This window comes from Condylura cristata, unplaced genomic scaffold (genome assembly GCF_000260355.1).
Source record: "Condylura cristata isolate star-nosed mole 26May11 unplaced genomic scaffold, ConCri1.0 scaffold00002, whole genome shotgun sequence".
NCBI classification, from domain to species: domain Eukaryota; kingdom Metazoa; phylum Chordata; class Mammalia; order Eulipotyphla; family Talpidae; genus Condylura; species Condylura cristata.
The window spans coordinates 39,305,374-39,327,447 of record NW_004567103.1 but is presented as its reverse complement, the minus strand read 5'-3'; the positions used below and the strand labels follow the sequence as shown (position 1 = coordinate 39,327,447).

At 36.0% G+C, this 22,074-nt stretch overlaps 1 protein-coding gene across 1 annotated transcript in view; it reads right to left on the bottom strand.

Moving 5' to 3' along the window:
* CWC22 (CWC22 spliceosome-associated protein) overlaps positions 1-18,545 on the bottom strand; it is a 47,640-nt gene extending 29,095 nt beyond the window's left edge. Inside the window, exons 1-4 of the mRNA XM_012725413.1 lie at positions 18,527-18,545; positions 4,751-4,887; positions 1,738-1,805; positions 320-430 (exon numbers count right to left, since the gene is read on the bottom strand). Coding sequence (XP_012580867.1) covers positions 320-430; positions 1,738-1,805; positions 4,751-4,777 — 206 coding nt within the window. The 5' untranslated portion in view covers positions 4,778-4,887; positions 18,527-18,545. The remainder of the gene's footprint in view (positions 1-319; positions 431-1,737; positions 1,806-4,750; positions 4,888-18,526) is intronic.
* Between the last annotated feature and the right edge of the window lie 3,529 nt (positions 18,546-22,074).

The window sequence follows — 22,074 nt, the reverse complement described above, 5'->3', positions numbered from 1 at the left end:
AATCACATATACAAACTCCTCAGGTAGTATGGTACAATCAAGAATTCTGTTTCTAGTCAGATAGAATGGACTGGCTTCTAAAACATATATGACTCAACATCTCTAAGCCTCAGTTTTTTCAGCTGTAAAACAGGTATCATAGCATCTACTTTATATATTTACTGAGATAAGGAGTTAAGTCTCATTGAGTCCATATCAGAAAATCCTTTTAATAAAGCCCAGCATTTAAGACTATCCATGTAATATTAGCTGCTTTTCACTATAAAGCACAAAGAGATACAAATGTAATTTTTCTATAATGAACAATTTCAGTACTAACCGTGACTCCATGCTGTTATCATAAGAACGTCCTCTTCTTGAATGTTCATAGTCTGACCTGCTATAATCAAAGTAATCTCTATCCCGAGGAGATCTTTCTTGTTCTGCATATCTAATGCATAAAATAAGAAAACCAAAGGTATAATTATGCGATAAATTCTTAGGAAAGTCATGTGGTAGTAAGACTAAAGCAACTGTATGACTGAACATTGTCTTGTCAAACTGTTTTGAAAGAATAGTTCATTTTGTTGAGGGCCATTCATTCACTATTAAAAAAAAAACAGACAAACTTTGTGCTCGTACAAAACAACTAGAATTTACTTAACTAAACTTATTTATCAAGATTCACTATCCTTAAGTAAAATACTACATGTGTGTATCAATTACAGTTAGCATGAAAAAAAGCTATCCTGCAAATGACTTCCTTTATTTAGTTGACTCTTTTTATCAAAGCACTGAACAAAAAAACCCAAATCATTGGCTGACCTCAATGACTATTTTAACTCCACTTTCAAAGACTATATTCAACAGTTGTTTGTAAAATTCAATTATTGGATAGCAGTGAGAATGGATTGAAATCATCAGCAAATAAGAACAGATAGGATTAAGATCTTCCTTAGTCTTTAAAATCAATAAAATCAGAGAATCTTAAGACAAAATATATTTACACAGATTATATATAGCTCTATAATCCACATTTTTCATTTTACATACACATCTACAATTAATTTACGCACATATTTAACTATGTGTGGATATAGAGACTTTTTTTTAATAAATAGGGAGTAGTAACTGATGAAAGGTAGTAAGTAGTTGCAAACTATAGTCATTAACTGGATGTCCATTAAGTAGGGGAGGGTATAAAGTAAAAACAACAAAGTGTATATGGAATAAGAAAGATATACACAATTGAAATAAAGTTAAAAGGGTACTTTTCCCTTCATTTTTTAATGTTAAAGTTTACTAAGTGAAATAACTGAAGTCCCAATATGAATGCATAATGAATATCAATGGTAACATTTCTAGATTTTTATTTAAACACAATTATGATGAGATATACTGCATATAAAAATATGTTAGAAACTATAAGCTATATGAAGATAATAGTAGTAACAAAAGAACTTCAAAATAACATGATTGCAACTTATTTTCCATTTTATAAATGTACACTCACTTAATTAGTATTTAAGATAAAAATATTTCTTCTCATATAAAAAAATTACATAAAATCTAGGGTTATTTCTTAGAATTTTTAGAACAGTCATTCAAAGAACATGAGTCCTCAAGATCATTCAAGTAATAATAGTTATAAATCATTCAAAAGAAGTTGTTCAACCTAAAATTAGCAAAGGGCAAAATTATTTATTGAACTTATTTTAAAACATCTAAATTGCATCTGGAATACATAAAATTGTTTACCTGTCTTCTGGAGAGGAAGTCCTCTGATATGAATTGTAGTTTTCCCTTCTGTCATGACCAGAAGAATGCTTTCAGAGTGAAAAAAGAAGTGGAATGGGCATTTCAGATTATGTTAAAAAATACACAATGAAATATATATATCTTGGAAACCAGAAGTGTATTAGAAAGTCTTTCAAGCCTTTTTTTTTTAATTGTAAGACTAACTCTTATTACCTAAAATATATATAGGACAAAACAAAATTTTCAGGATATCCAAGGTAAATGTCTATAAAAGAATTTTCACGATGGACAACACATTGCTTATGACCTTAAAATCAGATAAAGGAATATAATTATCAAACTTCTGATGTCACTAAAACTGTACTTACCACTTTTAGTTCCTTTGGCTCTTAGAAACACAACTTTAGTCCAGATTACTGAATCTGAATGAAATAGTTCTAAGAAACTGACACTAATAAATGCATGAAGTTCATTCTGTTTTCAAACATTTAAGTGTCTGATATGCATGGCACTATGGTGGGATTAAGAAAACCTGACTGGTAAGATACAATGCCCATGCAAACACTTGGGAAAAAAAAAGATACAGGTTACATGAGACAAATAGCTTGAGAACATATGCTAATTCAAAAATCCAAATACTTTAAAAAAAGAAATAACTGATATATATAAATATAAAATGAAAACAATTTTATACCACTGGTCAACATTCATATGGACAATTTTTTTCTTTAAGAATTAAAATATTTTGGCCCTCCCTGGTGGTGCAGCGGGTTAAAACACAGCAGTAAGAAGCTGAAACCACTTCTACATGAGTTCGATTCCCGCCTGCCTGGGACGTGACCACATGGCTTGGCAGACCTCTCCTGACCCGCCTGCTGCTCCCCTCAGCAGTGTATTTCTTCTATGTGCCTGTTCTGCTCCCCACTATGTCTCTGGTGAAGCCTTTCCCAGCCCCTTGCACCTCTGGCCTGTACCCCAGTTCTGTATGCACAAATAAATAAATCTTTAAAAAAAAATTAAAATATTTTACTTAATCTAAGTACAAGAAAGGAAAAAATGTTTTTGTACGTACTTAAGTCTTGAACTCTAAGAAAAATAGATCAAATAATGAACAGTCAGTTCTGCATACTTAATATGTTTGCCTCCTTAATGAGAAGATAATTTAAAGATAAGTAATTATACTGCATAAAAGTAAAAACAAGCTCTAACTTCCTCCTATTTTACAACTAATTAGTTACGATTTTACAACTTCCTCCTATTTTACAACTAATGCGTCTAATATCACAACTGCAGTCTCATCTATTAAATTTCTTGACAGTATACACTAGCTAAAATAATGCATAGGTAAATAAGATGTGATTAAAATTATTTACAGTAGTCATAGTTTATTTCGAATGAAAAAATCCTGTTTCTAAGGTTTTTAACATAATTTAAAACATTATTTCACTAAGTAACACAATGATGAAGAATTGTTCAATATGCATCACATAGGAATAAAAAAATCTGACCTCAAGATCCCAAGGCAGATAGGTACATTAGAGTTATGTCATTCACAGCAGCATCAAATATAGTAATTGCTCATCATTATTAAAAGACATAGCCCCTCCTGTATAGACACACTGGAGGGTAAAAAGGAAAAATCCTCAAGCAATTTAGGCTCTTGTAGGAGAGGTGGTTACCAAGAATTTATAGTGAAATAAATTAGATTACATGCTTCCGAGAAAAATAATGAAGAGGAGGAAGAGAGAGAGAATAATAAAACTACTGTCTGCTTTTTTCTTTTACAAGGCATGGTAATTATTTTGATTACATTAGGGAGACAGCCTCAATTCCATGCTAATGATTTTTAACACATCTCCGCAACATCTGTTGTGAACAAGGGGGAGAAACCAAAAATACTGAAGTCGTGAATCAAGATTTTGTAAATATGATCAAGTTAACAAATGACTGGCACGCAGAGTAAGTGCTAACAGGACATCCTGAATAATCATCATTGTGATATGGTATACTGAGGGATGATAGAAGGTAAAGTCTACTTGAATTAGGCTTTGGGAGATAAACAGGATTTCACTAAGTGAAAAATCATTTTGAGGTGTGATCCAAATAATAATCTGAATTTCTTACTTCCCTTTTCAGATTATAAATCAGAGCAACAGCTGAATATACAGTAAAAATTACCTAAACTGTTCATTAAGCAAAACAAATACAGTATACCATGCAATCACTTGTAGTACCTGACAGTGTAGAGACCATCAGTACAGGAGGTGAGTGAAGCAGGGAGCCTGAGTACAGATGTTTGAAGCATCCAAGCCTTTAAGTCTTGGAATAAGCCTTCAATAGCAAGGGTGAAGGGGGGCTGGAAGAGGCAGGGGGCTAGCTTCCAACCAGCTAAGAAAGCCACATTGAGGTTTCATGGAAAAACAAGGGATACTTATCTGAAGCCTAATGAACAGATGTATGCCTCCTTACAGATGAGACCTCGATTATCAAGGGAAAATCTGAATTTCACCGAGGTAAGAATGGGTCTAACCATTAGTGCACATTTTGTAGCTAACAGGATGGAAGGAGGTAGATTAATCTAAGATCTGGCCGGGAGGGCAGAGCCACCAAATGGGAGATACCTAGGCTCCAGGGATACCATGAAGCCTAGGTATCACTAAGTGAAAAATCACTAAGCCTAGGATTTCACTAAGTGAAAAATCATTTTATTTATTTATTTTTTTAAAAAAAGATTCATTTATTTATGCATATGGTACAGGTCAGAGGTGCAGGGGCAGTGAGAGGATTCACCAGAGACAGAGTGAGGAGCAGAACAGGCAGATCAGCGAAGTACACTGCTGAAGGGAGAAGCAGGTGGGTTAGGAGAGGTCTGCTGTGCCATGTGGGGTCACCTCCAGGGCCAGGGATCAAGCTGAGGCAGCTGTGGCAAGCTTGCAATGCTGTGCTTTATTCAGCTGCCCCACCTGGGAGGGTCCTCAAGACCATGTTTTTAACATAAGTTTCAAACACTTACTTTTATTTGTGCCACACTACTCTTCATTTTGTTGCCAGATGATCTGAGAAATCAAAGACTTTTAATTGGTTCCAAATAACAAGTACTAAATGGTATGAATTCCTTGACAATTTACTTGTTCTGTCTGTAAATGTCACCTATAAAATACACCAAAGAAAGTTTTACTAACGATGGTAAAAAATGTGTGAAATAACATCTTATTTCTGCACAATGGACATGCGATCACCTTATTTTTCTTAATCAATAGGCCTTAAAATTAAAAAAAAAATTCTTTAAATAGTTCTACACAACAGAGCACAAACACTACAGTAGAAAAGACTTGAACAAGAAAACAGTTCAAGAGCTATACACTAGATATTTTGTTCTAAAGTTTGACAGTGAAATTTAAAACTGTTATCAGACAACTTTATTCATAAAATAGCATTGTGCAATTATGAAAAACAAATAATCACAGGAACATTAAGTATGACAAACTATATAAACTGAATGTAAAATATACAATGTTTCTATATAAGCTAAGAATGATTTATCCAATGTTCTTGTAATAATGATCACTCAGAATAAATATACTCCACATGGAACTATAAAGTAAGAACTAAAACAATTAAGTCTTACCGCAATCTAGCAAAAGCACAACACTTCAGATAGGTGCACATATGAGAACCAAGTATTTGGCTCAGAATAAACCTAGCCATCAACAATGAATGCTAAAATGTCTTTCAATATCCATCTGCTAAGTAAATTTTAGTAAGTGTTTGAGAATGCTGAATTGATAGTAATTGATAGTTATATTCACACAGAACTGTCATTCAAGTATTTTACTGAATCTAAACATCTAAAAGACTTATGGTTCATGCAAATTACCTATCTAAACAGTTTATAGTATATTGAAGTTACATACATGGCTTATAATATGGTGTGTAGCAACAAAATTACATAAAGTGAAATGGAATAAAATATTAAAAGAGGCAGAGAACATAGGGAAAAATCAAAATAACTGAATATAACTAGAATTATTTTTTTTTAATTTGTGAGAAAGGATGTTTCAGGTTATCAGAGCCATTAACTTCTTTTTGATAAAAACCCTGGAGATCGGATAATTTATTTCAACACCTTAAGAAATAGTATCAGTCATCAGTAGACTTAAAATTAGAAACAAAGCCTAAGGATACCCAGTGAATTATATTGGACTGGTTATACTGGACAACACAAATTCTAAATGATTATATACAGACATTTGGACTTTTAGTCATGGTGGTCTTAAGATTCATGATGCTCTTAAGATTCTTGGTGCTCTTAAGAATCTTTATAAATGGTATTAAATAATTCTTTAGATACTAGCAAAGTAAAATAATTCATAGCCACATTTTTGGGAAAAATTTCTTGGTTTTTTTTTTTTAATTTTCTTATTTTTTTCTTTACTTTTTCAAATCTGTTTATTTTGGGATAGTAGTTGATTTCCTCAAGTACAGTTCCTATGGTTCTCTCACCATCATAGCACCCATGCTCCACCCCTCCAGTCCCTTCTGTTCTTCCCTCCCCTGTTTTGACTCCTCTCCTTCTCCTGCTGTATAGGCCTTCCTGATTCACTTCTCTTAGAATCCCTTCCAGCTCCATCCATGATGCTATAAATTTCATGAGTTTATCTTTTTGACTGCTGAGTAATATTCCACACGTGTATGCCACATCTTTTTGATCCAGTCATCTACTTATTCATCATACATTAGGAAACACCTAAATGAGATGTTTCCATATTTTGACTATTTTAAATAGTGCTGGAGTAAACACAGGGGTGCAGGTTTCCTTTCAGATTAGTGGTTTTGTGTCCTTTGGGTAGGTTTCTAGGAGTGGAATCACAGGATCGTATGGTAGATCCATTTTTAGCGTTTTGAGGAACCTCCACACAACCTTCCATAGTGGCTGGACCAGTTTTCCTTTCTAGCAGTGTAAGAGAGTTCCTTTTTCCCCCACATCTTGCCAGCCTTTTTTCTTGGTTATTTTTCCAAGGAAAACGAAGACTATGGGAAGTAAGAGATAATAATTCTCATCCTAGAGTTTTTCTATGCTATAATTACCAATGTGTGATCTCCCAGTCTTAAATGGTGCTGTGGCGCTGCTGTAATACCAAAAAGTAACTTAAAACAAACAGGAAAACCTGGAAGTAGAGATACTATTACTATTATAAACTTGACACATGATCATGACCCACTGAACAACAGTGTAGATATGGATTAATCACATCTCCAGAAGATAATGGTCTTTCCTTCCCCTTGGGCTGAGTGGCCAGAATGGCTATGAATTAAATGAATGCCTTCATCATAGCAATAAAGGAAGAATTAAACAGATGTGTAAAATACATTCCTCTTTCAAAACAGAAAAATGATGGTGATTCAAATCATGATGTACATCAGGTACTAGTTAGCACAAGTTCTTATTTCTGGTTAATTTTGACACATTTTTCCAAATTCTGACACATTTATTCCAAATTAAGGATTCATTATCCATGTGGACTTGTGTGTTCTAAAGATATGACCATTTTCTCTTCCAGCAATGTGCCACAAATCCTACCAAGGCCATCTCTAGCCTCACAAACGCATAAGAACTATCAACCTGCTTTTTTAAAATACCATGACTCTCTATAGTACCTTACTAATGCAAATTAATAAACATAGCTATGACTTTTGAGAAAATCATTGGTGTTTTATTGTTGGTGGGCTTTAACATAAAAGACAAATGACTTCTCAACAATTCAAGAGCAGGAAGAATTAAAGAAAAGAAAGCAAAGACAATTGCTATAGGATAAAGGAGAATTAAGGCTTAACAAACATAATGTGGGGACTCTGTTTAGACCTGGTGTCGAACAATTTGCCCTTTTTTAAAACACAATGTGTTTTTATAAGCAAAACCCACAAAGCACGAATTCAGCACTAACTCAGTTGATTAATATCCTCTACCCAGTCTTTCTTTTAAACAGAGGTGGGTTGAGTGCTTTACTGCTGAACGAGGACAAAATAAAAATCCAGTAAGATTGTTAACTTGCTGGCAATTATCATATTCACATCAAGGTTTTCTGGATAGGAAAATTACAACAGAGTAGGATGTGGACCCTTAAATCTTTGCAGATACAAGTTTTCTAGCTAGTGAAACAATCTTAGTATGAGCTTAAAATAATACTCATTTAAAAATAGCCTGTCACCTAAATAGTGGCTAAGTTGATAATAATCAAAATATTCTATATACTAACATCAATAACATACCAACATTTTAAGGAAATATCCTCAACATAAAAGGTATATTTCATTAAAATAAAAGTCATTAATAAATATGGTGAGTGTCTAAAAAGTTACTGATGACCAATGGTGAAGGTAGGCTACACATCACATTTAAAACCAGTCAAAAGGAGGATTGTAATATAACTATACTGTTTTTCTGCAACTTAGTTATTAAGTCTTCACAAATTCATAGCACATAGCCATGAATTCCTGAGATATTCAGATATTAATTAACTATTTCCTGTTTTAGAAGTTAATAAAATGACAAATTACAAAATGTAAACAGGTAGCCTCTACAATTCAAAAATGTTCATATCTTAAGTTGATCCATTCTTCCAAAATTCTACATAGCAAAGGTTTTGATATTAATATGAGTACTACTCATTTTTAAACATGAATAATAACTACTTTAGGAATTTCATCATTTAGTTAGCATACCTGGAATTCTTTGTCCAGGTATAGTATTAACAAATCATTTGACAAGGCTTAGTATCCTCTCTTGCTATCCGTCCTAGGTTTCTCTTCTCAATCTTCTAAGATTTAAAAAAAAAAAATTTTTTTTTCAAGTTACCTATTTATTTAGCGAGTATTCCTTCTGACTAGTGTCATTTTTCTACTCTGTACCTTTTAACCATAATCACCAAATAATTTTCTGATAATTGAGTACAATCTGTAACTTTTCTACGTCCCAAATGTTAAGTGTAAAATTGACAATAGTGTAAAGTAGAATGCTAATGCAGTTCCAACAACAGAAAAATGCATAAAGAACTATCATTATCCAGATTTATACAGAATATGCCCATAGGGAAATTCTAAGTTCAACATGCACACGTTTGATACTGAGACTAATTGGAAATTCCTGCTATGAGAGCAATTTATCTAGAGTTTATTGCTCTCCCAGCTCTCCTTAGCATCACCATGTGGATTTTATGATAAATTATTAAACTTCTTTCTCCTTGTCAGAAGTAAGCAACTCAGCAAAACTGTATCTATTCTCTTGGGTAAAGAATATTTTACAACAAGGATATGTAATTAAAAATTATGAAGATTTTCTATTACTTTCAGCAAGCATCAGAAAGCAAAATGTATATAACATGTGTAGAAAGTGTTTGACTCTAAACTTAAAATTATGAAAAGTAAATTCTGCAATTATCTCAGAAGTTAAGAAAATGAGAAAATATCCAACTAATGCTTGAAAGATTATAGTAGAACATTTTTACTACGGTCCCACTCGTATCCTCAACTGACATCAGGGGAACTCTGAACATACACAATAAATTGTTAAAAGGGAGTCAATTATAAGGATTCCCTTAAGTATGTTCTTTTGTATTCTACATAGGAACAGCAGACTGGCAAACTCCAAATTTAAGAATTAAAAATCTTAGTAGCCAAATGGAATAAATGGTAACATTAAACAAAATTGCAAACAACTAGTTCAAATGCATTTTAAACGAAAAACTGGATTCAGAGAGTGATGGTATCCCCACGAAAATCCAAGACAGGATCCGAGACCAGACTCTTCTAGTGATGTTCCTTTCCATGGAACAGATAGGACAGAAAGACTGGCCATATTGGTAAGTATTAATGACAAGATAGCACAGAAGAAAATCCCTTTAAGAAATGACTTTCTTACTAATGTTTTGCCATTTTAATATGTACGTATTAGTGAAAAATTTGCCTCATAATATGCCACACACAAAAAATGTTGTAACTTGATTCCAGCATTAAGTTCACAATTTCAAGAAAATAAGAGACAATATACTCCTACTCCTCTTTGAAAAGTTACAAGGTACAAGGTAATAACCCCTTATCTCCAATTCTGAAATCCAAAAATACAAAGATTTTCTTAAACTTGTAGTAAGCTCATTTGACAGTAAAACTGGGTATGCATCAAACTGACAATATGATTGTTCATTCAAAACAATGCAGAAAGACTATGTATAATAAAAAGATGTTACCCTGGGTCCTGAAAGGGGATTACTTAATAAATGTATATTTCTTCTCAAAATCTGAAAAATTCTTAATGTCAAAACTGTTCTGGCTCTAATAAATACCAACAAAGAATTGTAGACCTGTACGTCCTGATGTTTGCATCCAAGATGTACACCACGTGTGCTCAGGGTTCACAATTATCTAAATGACTAAAGATAACTATGTCTGAGTATAGAGCTAGAAGTTGTGCAGGTAGTATCCAGATATTGCTTGAGTTTTATAAATGCTAAGGAATAAACACAATGTAAAGGTTTCTCACTGTCATTTGACTCTCTGTAGGGGAGAGAACACCCATTTGGGGACACCTTAAGACAGAGAGACTCAGATGAAAAAATAAGACAATTTAAAAGATCTTATTTAAAAAGTTCAGAGATGCTAATATGCATATTAAAAATTACTAACTATGGGCCCTCCTTGATGGCGAAATGGGTTAAAGCACAGCACTAAGAAGCTAAAGCCACTCTAGCATGAGTTTGATCCCAGGCCCCAGAAGTGATCTACATGGCACAGCAGACCTCTCCTAACCCACCTGCTTCTCCTCTCAGCAGTGTACTTCACTGATCTGCCTGTTCTGCTCCCCACTCTGTCTCTGGTGAATCCTCTCACCAGCACCTCTGGCCTGTACCCCAGTTCTGTATGTATAAATAAATAAATCTTCAAAAATAAATTGCAAACTATAAGATATCAGAAGGTATTTTCCCCCATTCATTTCCCACATCATGAAATCAGTATTTATTTAAGCAACCAAAGAAATTAAAGAGCATCATGAGTTAAATATGCTACTTAAATTTTTTTTTACTATTTTGTTGGAAGATCCTTAATCATTAACTCCTATTCACTATAATGCAGGTTCTATGAGAACAGGCATTTGTTGATTTTGCTTTAAAATTTCTATCAGCTACTTCTTGATTTACAGTACTTACTTCTAATCATGTTGTTTTTGTTTTTTTAAGATTTATTTTATTTACGCATCCAAGAACTGGGGTACAGCCAGAGGTGTGGGGCCGGAGGTGGGTGAGAAGATTCATCAGAGATAGAGGGAGCAAAACAGGCAGATTTCCTGAAACACACTGCTGAGGGGAGCAGCGGCTGTGACAGGAGAGGTCTTCTGTACCCAATTATATTGGTTTTAAAGAAAAATTTTGCATATTGAACTTTAGTGATTCATTTCTGAAGTATTCCATTCACTGTCAAATTCTATTATCCTGACCCCACTTCAGTTTCACTTTCCCTACAGTCAAGACTTTGTTGGAAGATGTGTCTACACATCATGCCTCCAATTCCTAAACTCCTATTAATCTCTCTTCCCCACCCTCACTATTCCCCAGTACTTATCAAGTACATAATAATTACATGAGCTCAATGTTAAATGCAGGGACCACTTCCTTCTTTAACACTGCTCTAAAATTTGGTACTGCTAGTCTCCCTTCTTAAAGTTCTCAATTCATGACTGCAAAGGATACTCCGCTCATCTGGGTTACTCCTTTCTCATTTCTCTGTCCACTCTTCTAACATTTACTATCATAAAGTTTTGTAATCAGATCCCATCCAGTTTATAGCAAAAACTCCCCTACACTAAAAATCAGGACTCTAGCCCCTCTTCGTTCTCTCTACCCCCTACCCAATTTTTACACTTAATCTCTAGCAACTAATGCATTTCTCTCCAACTGCATTCCCTGAAAACTGGAAAACAGTGTTATGCTTCTAACAAAAATTCTGTGTTCCTCTTCGCAACGCAGTCTTGAGCTGCAGAACCACACACACACACACACGCACACATGATTCCCAGGCCAAAAGAAGCCCCTTTGTTCTGATTCCCTCCTTATATATCCCACAGTCCCCACCTCAGTACTTTTTCACCCCCCTTGTTTGTACACGTCTGAACTAGTCTTGCCAGCAAAAACATACTCCCTTTCCAGTGTAATAGACCCTTGTTCTTTCCAAGCCCACAATGTTTCTTCCTAGTCCTTCAGTAACCTCCACTCCACAGCTCTTCCACACCTTTGAGGTTAAAAGTAACATCAAAACAAACATGTTGATGGTAGCCTGATGACAGGCTGGAGGAAACATTCCTGGTAGAGGGCCAAGCACCTGACTCACACTGCCTAGAACCACCTTGGACTTGAAAACGCAAAGCCCACAACTTCCTTCACATTCTGCGCCCACTTATTTTCCTCTCATACCTCATATAATCACAATACCCTGATGTTTGAGGAGTCAATTATTTTTCTGTTGTCACTCCTGCTGACTCCCTAGTGGTCACCTCAAACAAACTTTGAAAAGATGTTCTCATGATACAGAATTGTATATTGTTTTCCAAATCTATTTTAAAAATTTTAAAAAGGAAATTTTGTTTCTGCCTATTGTATCAAACAATCAGGTTGTTTGTCGATTTTTTGCCTAATTGTTCATGACTGTATTCCCAATACAGAAGGTCCTCAATATTTTATTTGCTAAATGATGGAATGAACAGTACTTGTCTTTTCTTCCTCCATTTCTCTCTGGAAGACCAACTCCATCCCCATACCTTCAACTAACATATATGAGAATGACTTTTACTCTAGTCCAATTCTCTCTACAGAGTTCCAAATCCTCATTTCCAACTGCAGAACGGAGATCACCATTTGATGTTCCAAAAGACTTCTATGCCAGGAAACTCCAGTTGGAACTCATTCTTTCTCCAATTCAAACCAGTCGTTCTCATATTGTTGATAAAGCTGGCCAGGAGGCAATGTCCTTTTCCCAGTCCCACCCAGTGACCAAATCCTATTGACTCCATCTTCTCAGTTAAGAGGAAATCAAATCATATCTACCCATTTTCCCCAGTGGTATCCACCATTGTACACAGGAGGTTGGGGAAAGTATCCTATAAGAAGATCCCATAATGAGATCATCTTATTTTCATTTTGACCTCCCTAACATTTCTTAAAAAGTGTTATCTCTAGGCTATGAGAACTTTTCCTAATGGCTTTAAAAATTAGAACAAATTACATATGCATGTCACTGACAGGTTCTACGGTGTTCCAAAGGCAAACTAATCCTTTAAAAATCTTAAAGCTGCACACAGAGAAACTCAGGCCTTCAAATTAAAAGCACATTCCACTAACAAATTCAAATATATTGTTTTCCAAATCTATTTTAAAAATTTTAAAAAGGAAATTTTGTTTCTGCCTATTGTATCAACAATCTGTCTTCATTTACTGTTCTTTAATAGAAAAGTTGATAGCATACTTGCTCTATTTACTGAATAAAAACAAATCTTAGGGGGGGTATGTGCTGCTATCACACCTTCAACCACTTAAATTTACAATCACTTATTTTACATTGTCCTACATCCATCTCCACTAGCCTGAGTTTTCAAGTATCCCTTGGTTCACAGCTCAGAATCTCATTCACTAAATAAATATTATCATTGTGGGTCTTCCTGGTGTAACGATTATGTCAAATTTATGCCCATTTTCATAATGAATAAGCAAAATCTAAATACCAAACCTACACCTCAAAGCTTCATCACAACCCTTATAGCTATACTTAATACTGCCTTTCTGGTAAAGAAACAGCTGTAATGTTTCTAATCACTCACTGAGTATATTCTTCATTTTGTGTTAAAATTTTTATTTGTGCAGTAGAATCTCCTTTGTTCATCTGTAAAAGTCGAAATTATTTTTACAGGACACACAGGAGGGCAACTTAAAAAAGTGAAGCTGGAGTCATAATTTATAATTATATTAAAAAGTGGTTCAACGGAAACCATAAAATACCTGGAAGCAAAGATGGGTCAAACACTACATGACATACACTTCAGTGACATCTTTAAAGACAGGGCACCCAATGCCACAACAGTGAAGGCAAGGATAAATAGATGGGACTACATCAAGTTAAAGAGCTTCTGTACAGCAAAAGAGACATTACAAAAAACAGACCGCTCACTAATTGGGAAAACATTTTCTCACACAAAAGTAGTGATAAAGGACTGATCACAAAAATATACGGAGAACTGACGAAACTTAACAAAAATAAACAACCTCATCAAAAATGGGCAGAAGAGCTAAAAAGACACTTCTCCAAAGAGGAAATGCAGATGGCCAACAGGCATATGAAAAAATGTTCAACATCACTCGTAATAAGGGAGATGCAAATTAAAACCACAATGAGACACCACCTCACCCCAGTGAGAATGGCACATCTTCAAACAACTAGCAACAACAAATGTTGGCGAGGATGTGGAGAAAAAGGAACTCTCCTGCACTGCTGGTGGGAATGCAAACTAGTACAACCACTATGGAAAACTGCTTGGAAGTTCCTCAAACTGCTAAACGAGCTTTCCTACGATCCAGCAATCCTACTCCTGGGTATCTACCCAAAAGACACAAAAACACTGATTGAAAAAGATACCTGTACCACCATGTTTATTGCTGCTTTATTTACAATTGGAAAAACATGGAAGCAGCCCAAATGCCCAAAAGTAGATGACTGGATAAAAAAGATGTGATACATATATACAATGGAATATTACTCAGCAACCAAAAAAGAGAAACACATGTCTTTTGCAGTAACTTGGATGAAACTGGAAAAGATAATGCTTAGTGAGATAAGCCAGAAAGAGAAAAAAATATCGGATGGTTTCACTCATAGCAGGAGTATAAAGGAGCAGGCGAGAAAATAACAAAAATAATGAACAACCATATATCAGAGATATTTTGTGGGGGTGGAGTGGGGAATGTGATCAAAAACGGGGAAGTGGGGAGGGAAGTGCACAGGATTATGGTGATGGCACACGGGTGACATGGTGATGGGAAACCCACGGGGATTACAATTGAGATGGAAAAAAAAATGTACAAAATGATGTAAAAGTAAATTGTTATATAAAAAAATGGTTGAAGAGTACTGACAGAGAAAATGAAGAAGTATAATAAGGCTAAGGTTAGAAACAGCAATGTACTCTCATATTCTTTTACTTCTATATCCCCTATAATCTGGTACAAAGTAGGGGCACAGCATTAAAGGTAGTGTCTGTGTATAGCGGGGTGATAGATATTTTAAGTTGCACATAAAGCACTGAGGTCTGAGAGATGAAAGTAAAAGCCTACATGATATAACGACATACAACACAATAATAGAGGAAAAGAGGAAGTGCAAGTAACATACATACATAAAGAAACAGTCTTAAAGATGAATCTTGACAATGATGTAGGAAAGGGTTGAAAAGGGTCATTATCTGGGCAAAAGAGAAAAGGTCATTCAGGCAATAGGATCAGTATGTGTAAAGATTCAGATATAAAAAATAATTTGGAAGAATTTAAGTTGAGTAGGAGAGAGTACCTACATTAGGTCAAGTGAGAAGGATGAGATGGAATGACATTTGTGAAGCTAATGCATAAATGACTGTTTTAAGACGGAATCTTTCAAATTCTCGGTCACTCTTTTTTTTTATATATATACACATACGTATATGTGTGTGTATACATATAGATACACACATTCACCTATAGATACAAATAACTCCAGAACCCAGTACAGTATGTGCACTAAATAGATTCCAATTCTTAAAATTAAATTTATTTTATTTTAATTTAATATTTATTTATGCATGCATATAGAACTGGGCTACAGGCCTAAAGTGCAGGGCCAATGAGAGGATTCACCAGAGATAGAGCGGGGAGCAGAACAGGCAGAACAAGTGGAATACACTGCTGAGGGGAGCAGCGGGAGACAGGAGACATCTGCTGCACCATGTGGGTCACCTCACTGGCTGGGGGTTGAACTCTTGCTGAGTGGCTGTGGTAGCTTCATAGTGTTGTGCTTTAACCCATTATGCCACCAGGGAGGGCCCCAATTCTTAAATTTAAAAGGGTATGGGTGTACTGTAGATGCTTACTCCTATTTCTTCGTTCATATAGCTCCTTAAAATGATATTTTGATGATTTCCTTACCAAGGAATATCAGAGCAGCCTTATTCTATCAACCCTCTTGTAGTAGCCACAAAGTTGTCAGTCATCAATTGTATAAGACAGCATCATCAGGAGCCACCCTCTATCTGTCTTCACCCAATGTTAATTTAATATGGAGGGCAGTTTGAATAAACTTTTCTACTGAGAAAAATATCATTTTTTAGTAAGCATAGCAAAATGAAATCTGACCTGAAGTTGCTGTTGCTTCAACTTACATGAACAAGTTTAATAAATATGAGTATACCACTGTTTCCCTGCTCCAAAAATCTGTTCAACTTCCCTAATAAAACATATGGATTGGGTATATCCACCAACTCTCACAGTACAGCTTTGAAAGTATTTCTGATTAGTTAGAGTTATCATGGATCACATCGCTTTCAAGAAAATCAGAGCTACTGGCTTTAAAAGAATTTTATGAAGTAGCCGCTAGACACAGAGCACTGTATTTCACTATAGAAGCTCCTGTTATCAGTTTTAGTATAAAGCTATTCTGACAAACAAATTCAAGGAAAAACTTAGAATAAATTTTCAGATGAAAGTACTGAACTCTGACTAACCTGAGTCACTTACAGGTTAGGCTCAAAGAGGTTAAATATTAGTCTCCAGTTAATCATATATATAAAACCTGTTCTAAAATTGCAGGAGTTCTTATGTCTCCAGGCGAAGGCAACCCATACTATCTCTTGGTAGCTGTTAATTGGAAAAGAATTATTGGCTTGGCTATATATTGCAAAACTTACTTTAATCCATTTCTTCCTGTCCTGTTATAATAATTTTGATAGTGAAATGTCTCTTCCAGTGTTCACTTGGAAAATATACATCATGAGATTTATGTATTTATGCCACAGGTTTAGTAAATCTAGAAGCCTGCTGAAACTAATATCCCAAGAGCCTTTTTGTTACATCAGCTTCCCATGCTAGAAGTCTTAGAACAGAGAAATCTAACTGGGGAGCCTTCAAAGTCATCAACGGGATCAGCTAAAATGCCTTGTGTGTATTGTAAAACTAGCTGTAAGTCAGTATGACTTACATCACGTTAGGGATAAATCAGGTGATACAAAATTCAATCTAAATACAATGGGCAATAAACAAAATACTGAGGCACAGGCATTAAAAACATTGTTATCACTGTGTAGAGCTAGGTGATCGCAGGTAGAATAGATCACTTCACAATGTACAATCTTCAGAAAGGAGAGTTAACTTCTAATAATTCAGAAGACAGAAAAACCATTTAAGAAAGACAAGTAAGCAGTCTAGAAATATCAAACTTCGAGAGGTGAATGGAGCTAAATAAACTATCGAAAGTGGTGGCAGCATATTAATCTGGAAATAATGGCTGACCATGAATCAAATACTACCAATGAAGGCAGCAAACCTGATTGTAGGAGTGCCGGTGGGGATGAGCGATGTACTACAACCCTTGAACATGAGCTAGAGCACTCACTCACAAACCAACATAAATAAGAATCATTTGTTGGTTTGGGGGAAAAAAGATTGGAGGTGGGTGGATAGGTGGTCTCAACAGGCTTGGGATAAAGTCCAGTAATTATACTGCTAACAAGTTTCACGAGGATACCAATTTTGTTAATTCATACATATTCTAAGAATTGGGCCATGGCATTAGTCTCGGGGCTTGCCATGAAGTGGGAAAGTATCCATGGAAGTGGCAAGCAAAATTAAGTAAAGGATCAATCTTTAGGGAAAAAAGATTATGAAGTGAGAAGTGAGGCAGAGTGAATTCATGAACTTCTCATACTCTAAGAGGAAAAATACAATACTTAAATGCATTATTCTTCTTAACCTCAAAAACACCACTGAGGTAAGTGGTATCACGTATTTTCCACATTTTTCAGGAGTTGGGTAACTTACTCCAAGAGACTGATCTAATGAGACTGGAGACCTAAATTTAGGAGTTATGACCTTACTGGAGGTAGCTGAAGTTACAAAGGGTAAAAGATCCTAAAGGAAAAACATACAACGAGGAAGAATATGCTATAATTATCTGTATTTAGGAGACAAAGAAATTAAAAGGAAACGTCTATCGAAAATTTAAAACCAGTCACAGTAGTATTACGCCGAATCAGGGCATAACAGTGAAATCTGAACTATTTTAAAATTAACTAGAGTTTATTAATTTCACCCCCGCTGCCTGGGACCCCGGCACTTGAAAGAGACCTCGAGAAACCCAAAGAATCTGTGTGGGAAACAAGCCGCACGAGAAAGGAGAGGAACAGCACTGGTTCTAGATTCCAGCAACAAAGGCAACACGGGAAGACAGCTCCAGAAACCTCATTAGGCAGGTACGTCCGACAGCTAAAGCGTGAGATTCACCAGCGACCCTTCAACACTAGCTCTGGCTCTTAGGCCTGTCAGGTCTCACGTTCCAGCCTAGCTGGACGGCTCATCGTCGGGGAGGAAAGCGCACCCTAACCCCGCCCACGGGCACAACTACTAGTCCGCATCCATTCTCAATTCCTTTTTACTTCCCACCCGGTCCGGCAATCGCCCCCTTCCCGCTCTGTTTCGCTGCCAGCTGCGAGTCTACGGAGTTCAATAATTACCTGGAGCTCTACCGCGCCGCCATTACACCGGAAGCACGTCACTTCCCCTTCCCGGGCACCGGCGGGAGGAAGATGGACAGTGAAATATATAAAAGCTTTATGCTAAATTGGCTTTGATATGCTACCCTATTAATTTATTTTTAATGCTATTTTGTAATATCAAATTCAAAGCAGTCTATACGGACGCATTTCCTCTTTCCAAAGGACGGCGACAAAAGTGAAGTTGATACAAACTACAAAGTCCATAAGCCACCAGCTGAGAGGGCGGAAATGACATAAACTCTTGGTTTCGCGTGCATATCGCAAAGTATTGTGGGAATTGTAGTTCTTCTTGGTTAGCGACCGGAAGTAAGTACCAGAAACTCACTCGCCTGATAAGAGTGGGAAAATTTATTACTCTTTCTCCGCCGCTGGCAAAACAAAAGACCTTAGTAGTCAAATATTCTTGGCTATATTAAGAAAGCAGACACACCTTTCACACTTTTGTAGTAGTTAGACCACGAACATTTATATGACTAAAAGTGTTAACCATTGTCTTAAAAAGTTTCAAGAGGTCAAGCTCCTGAGAATGGAAGAATATTGTACAGTAACCTGAGTGAAGTAATAAGGAGACGCCAACTCTTTAGAGAAGGTGATGCATATATTTTAGGTTGAGGTACCAGCTGGCAAAACATCATGAGGTTAAAATTTCCTGACCAACCTGGAAATAGCAGCCTGTACAGAGATAAGAGGTAATCAGTTTTTTTTCCCCCCCTATAAGCTTTACTTTTTTTAAAATAACAAGGTTTATGAGTTCAACTACTTGTTCTTGTTTGGGAACTATCTTTTTCTACTTCCACTGTATAAATAAGACCCATCTTTTCGGAGCATTCCTGTATTAACAATTTAGGGAACTTCTTCCAGCCCTTTCTTGTAGCAGAAGAGCATAGTGGTTATATATAAAAAGGCTGGTGCCAGAATACACATGCTAAAGTTATAAATCTGTTAATGTACTCATGAAGTTGATCTCCAGCAGGTTATATCACACTGCACCCCATTTCCTGAACTAAATGATAATATAGTATTCACTTCATCAAGTAATTTCAAGAATTGAGTTAGTTAATACGTTTGAGTTGATGCTTTTGAGATAATTTGTATGTTTATGTGTGTGTGTGTCTATATAAACATATACATATAAGTATATGTAAGTATATATATACTTATGTATATATTTATACGCACACACACATATATAAATGCATTACCTGTTCATTTTTTATATTTGAGGTATTTGACCTTAATTAAAAATGTATTTCTTAGGCCCTCCCTGGTGGCACAGCGGGTTAAAGCACAGCACTGAGAATCTAAAGCCGCTTCCACATGAGTTCGATTCCCACCTGCCCAGGAGGTGACCACATGGCGTGGCAGACCTCTCCTGGCCCACCCGCTGCTCCCCTCAGCAGTGTGCTTTGTCGATCTGCCTGTTCTGTTCCCCACTCTGTCTCTGGTGAGGCCTCTTACCGCCCCTGAGCCTCTGGCCTGTACCCCAGTTCTGTATGTACAAATAAAATCTTAATATATATATATTATATATATATATTATATATATATATTTCTTATTTATTGTCTTAAAATAAATAAGAGATTTCAATTTTACCAAAGCAAGGCTAGATGAATCTGGTAAATATTTGTATCCATATCTGCAAACAGCCCAATATAATACCTATTCACCACTTATACAATTATCAAAAGAAATAGAAAAGTTGGAGTTAAAACTAGGGAAGCTAGAAAAGACTACATTTGTACTTTGAACCTTCAGGAAGCAAACGGATCTAGAGTTAAGAATTTGAGAAGGAGCCCTCACTGGTGGCACATCTGATGAAAGCCCAGAACTAAGACGCTAAAGCCACTTCAGCATGAGTTGGATCCCCACCCTGGAGGTGACCCACAAGGTGCGGCAGACCTCTCCTGACCCACCCGCTGCTCCCCTCAGCAGTGTACTTGTCAGTCGGCCTGTTCTGCTCCTCACTCTGTCTCTGGTGAATCTTCTCACTGCCCCTGCATCTCTGGCCTAGACCCCAGTTATGTATGCATAAATAAATATTAAAAAAAATTGAGAAGGTGAAAAGAAAAGTTAAACTGGACAGGAAAGAGGTAACTCCAAGAATCTCATTCTGGGATAAAATGACTAGGCCTTTGTAATGCAGCACTGCTCAGTGTGGCTTCTATTCAAAAATTGAGGCAGATTTGAAAGCATTACTAGTTTTCTATATATCAGCACATGATCATATCATGTATCATAAAAGCTTTAATAGATTTACTTCTTTAAAAAAAGAAAACATGTTAATAGTTGAAGGCTGTCACCTAACTGTGCTCTTCACAACTAGGCAGAAAAGCCTTTGCATAAAGAGGTATTTGACAGAACATCTTTGTGTTCATCACAGATTACACCTTGCACCATTATATAGAAATTCTATATACATATACATAAACGCACACTCTTCCTAAAGACAACTATGGAACACCCAACAGCCTCAATCTTTGTAGAAGGTCTTGAGCCACAATTGAACTCATTGATTCACTTCTTCATTGTACTTAGCAGTAAGTAGGAGGTTTTCAAGGATTTTTCCTTTCTAGATGGGGAGGGGTCCCTTTTAATTATGCAGAGCTTGCTCCATCACTCCTTCCCATTAAGGATTTGTTGGATTACTTCTCTCTCCCTCTTTGCAAGTTGAGAGAAACTGTAGTTAAAAGACTTTACAGGTCTCCCAGACCTGCCAGACCTTATCAGTTTGTGCAAGACCTTACTGTTACCCCATGGCCATCCATATGACTGAGAGATGGATCTCAATGTAAATGTGATGGAAGACATCAAGGTGTGCCTTGTCTGCTAGTGTAGATTACCTGTGCTCTCCAGTTGTCTGCTAGTGTAGATTACCTGTGCTTTCATCTGGATGGTCCCAGAATTTATGACGTGGATTCAGTAAGATACATTTCTTTTTGTGTCATTTAGTGTTCTATGGTCAAGTATTTTCTATTTACCAGTAGCATGCCAAGAACAGATTTTCAAAAGTCAGAACTTTAGGAGATATGATTCTCCTACTAATTAATATTTTCCTCCAAAAGTGACAATTCTACCCTATTATATACCTATTATGTACAAGACTGTTTGTACCAGTTCACACCTGCTGCAACTTTCTTTTCCAGATACAAAGCTGGGAGCTTTTTATGATGTCTTATTATATGGGCCAAACAGAATTCAAAACAGCCCACTGGGCATTATGCTTTCTCCATTGTTAAAGGGCATTATGCTTTCTCCATTGTTAAAGGGGGGTCGGGGAATGCAAGAGGCAGACATTCATCTTGTGCTCTGAGAGTATTTTTCTATCAATTCCCTGAACATTGGAACCTAAAATATTTAATGAAAGTAGTAGTCTTTGATTTCTTACAGGGCTCATTTTCCTCTCTCTGGAGCACAAACCTCCAGCATGCCAACTACTTCTTGCTTGACCCATTTGATCAGCCTAAGGCCATTAATATAATAGGCCCATATCATGCTTTAAAGGTTT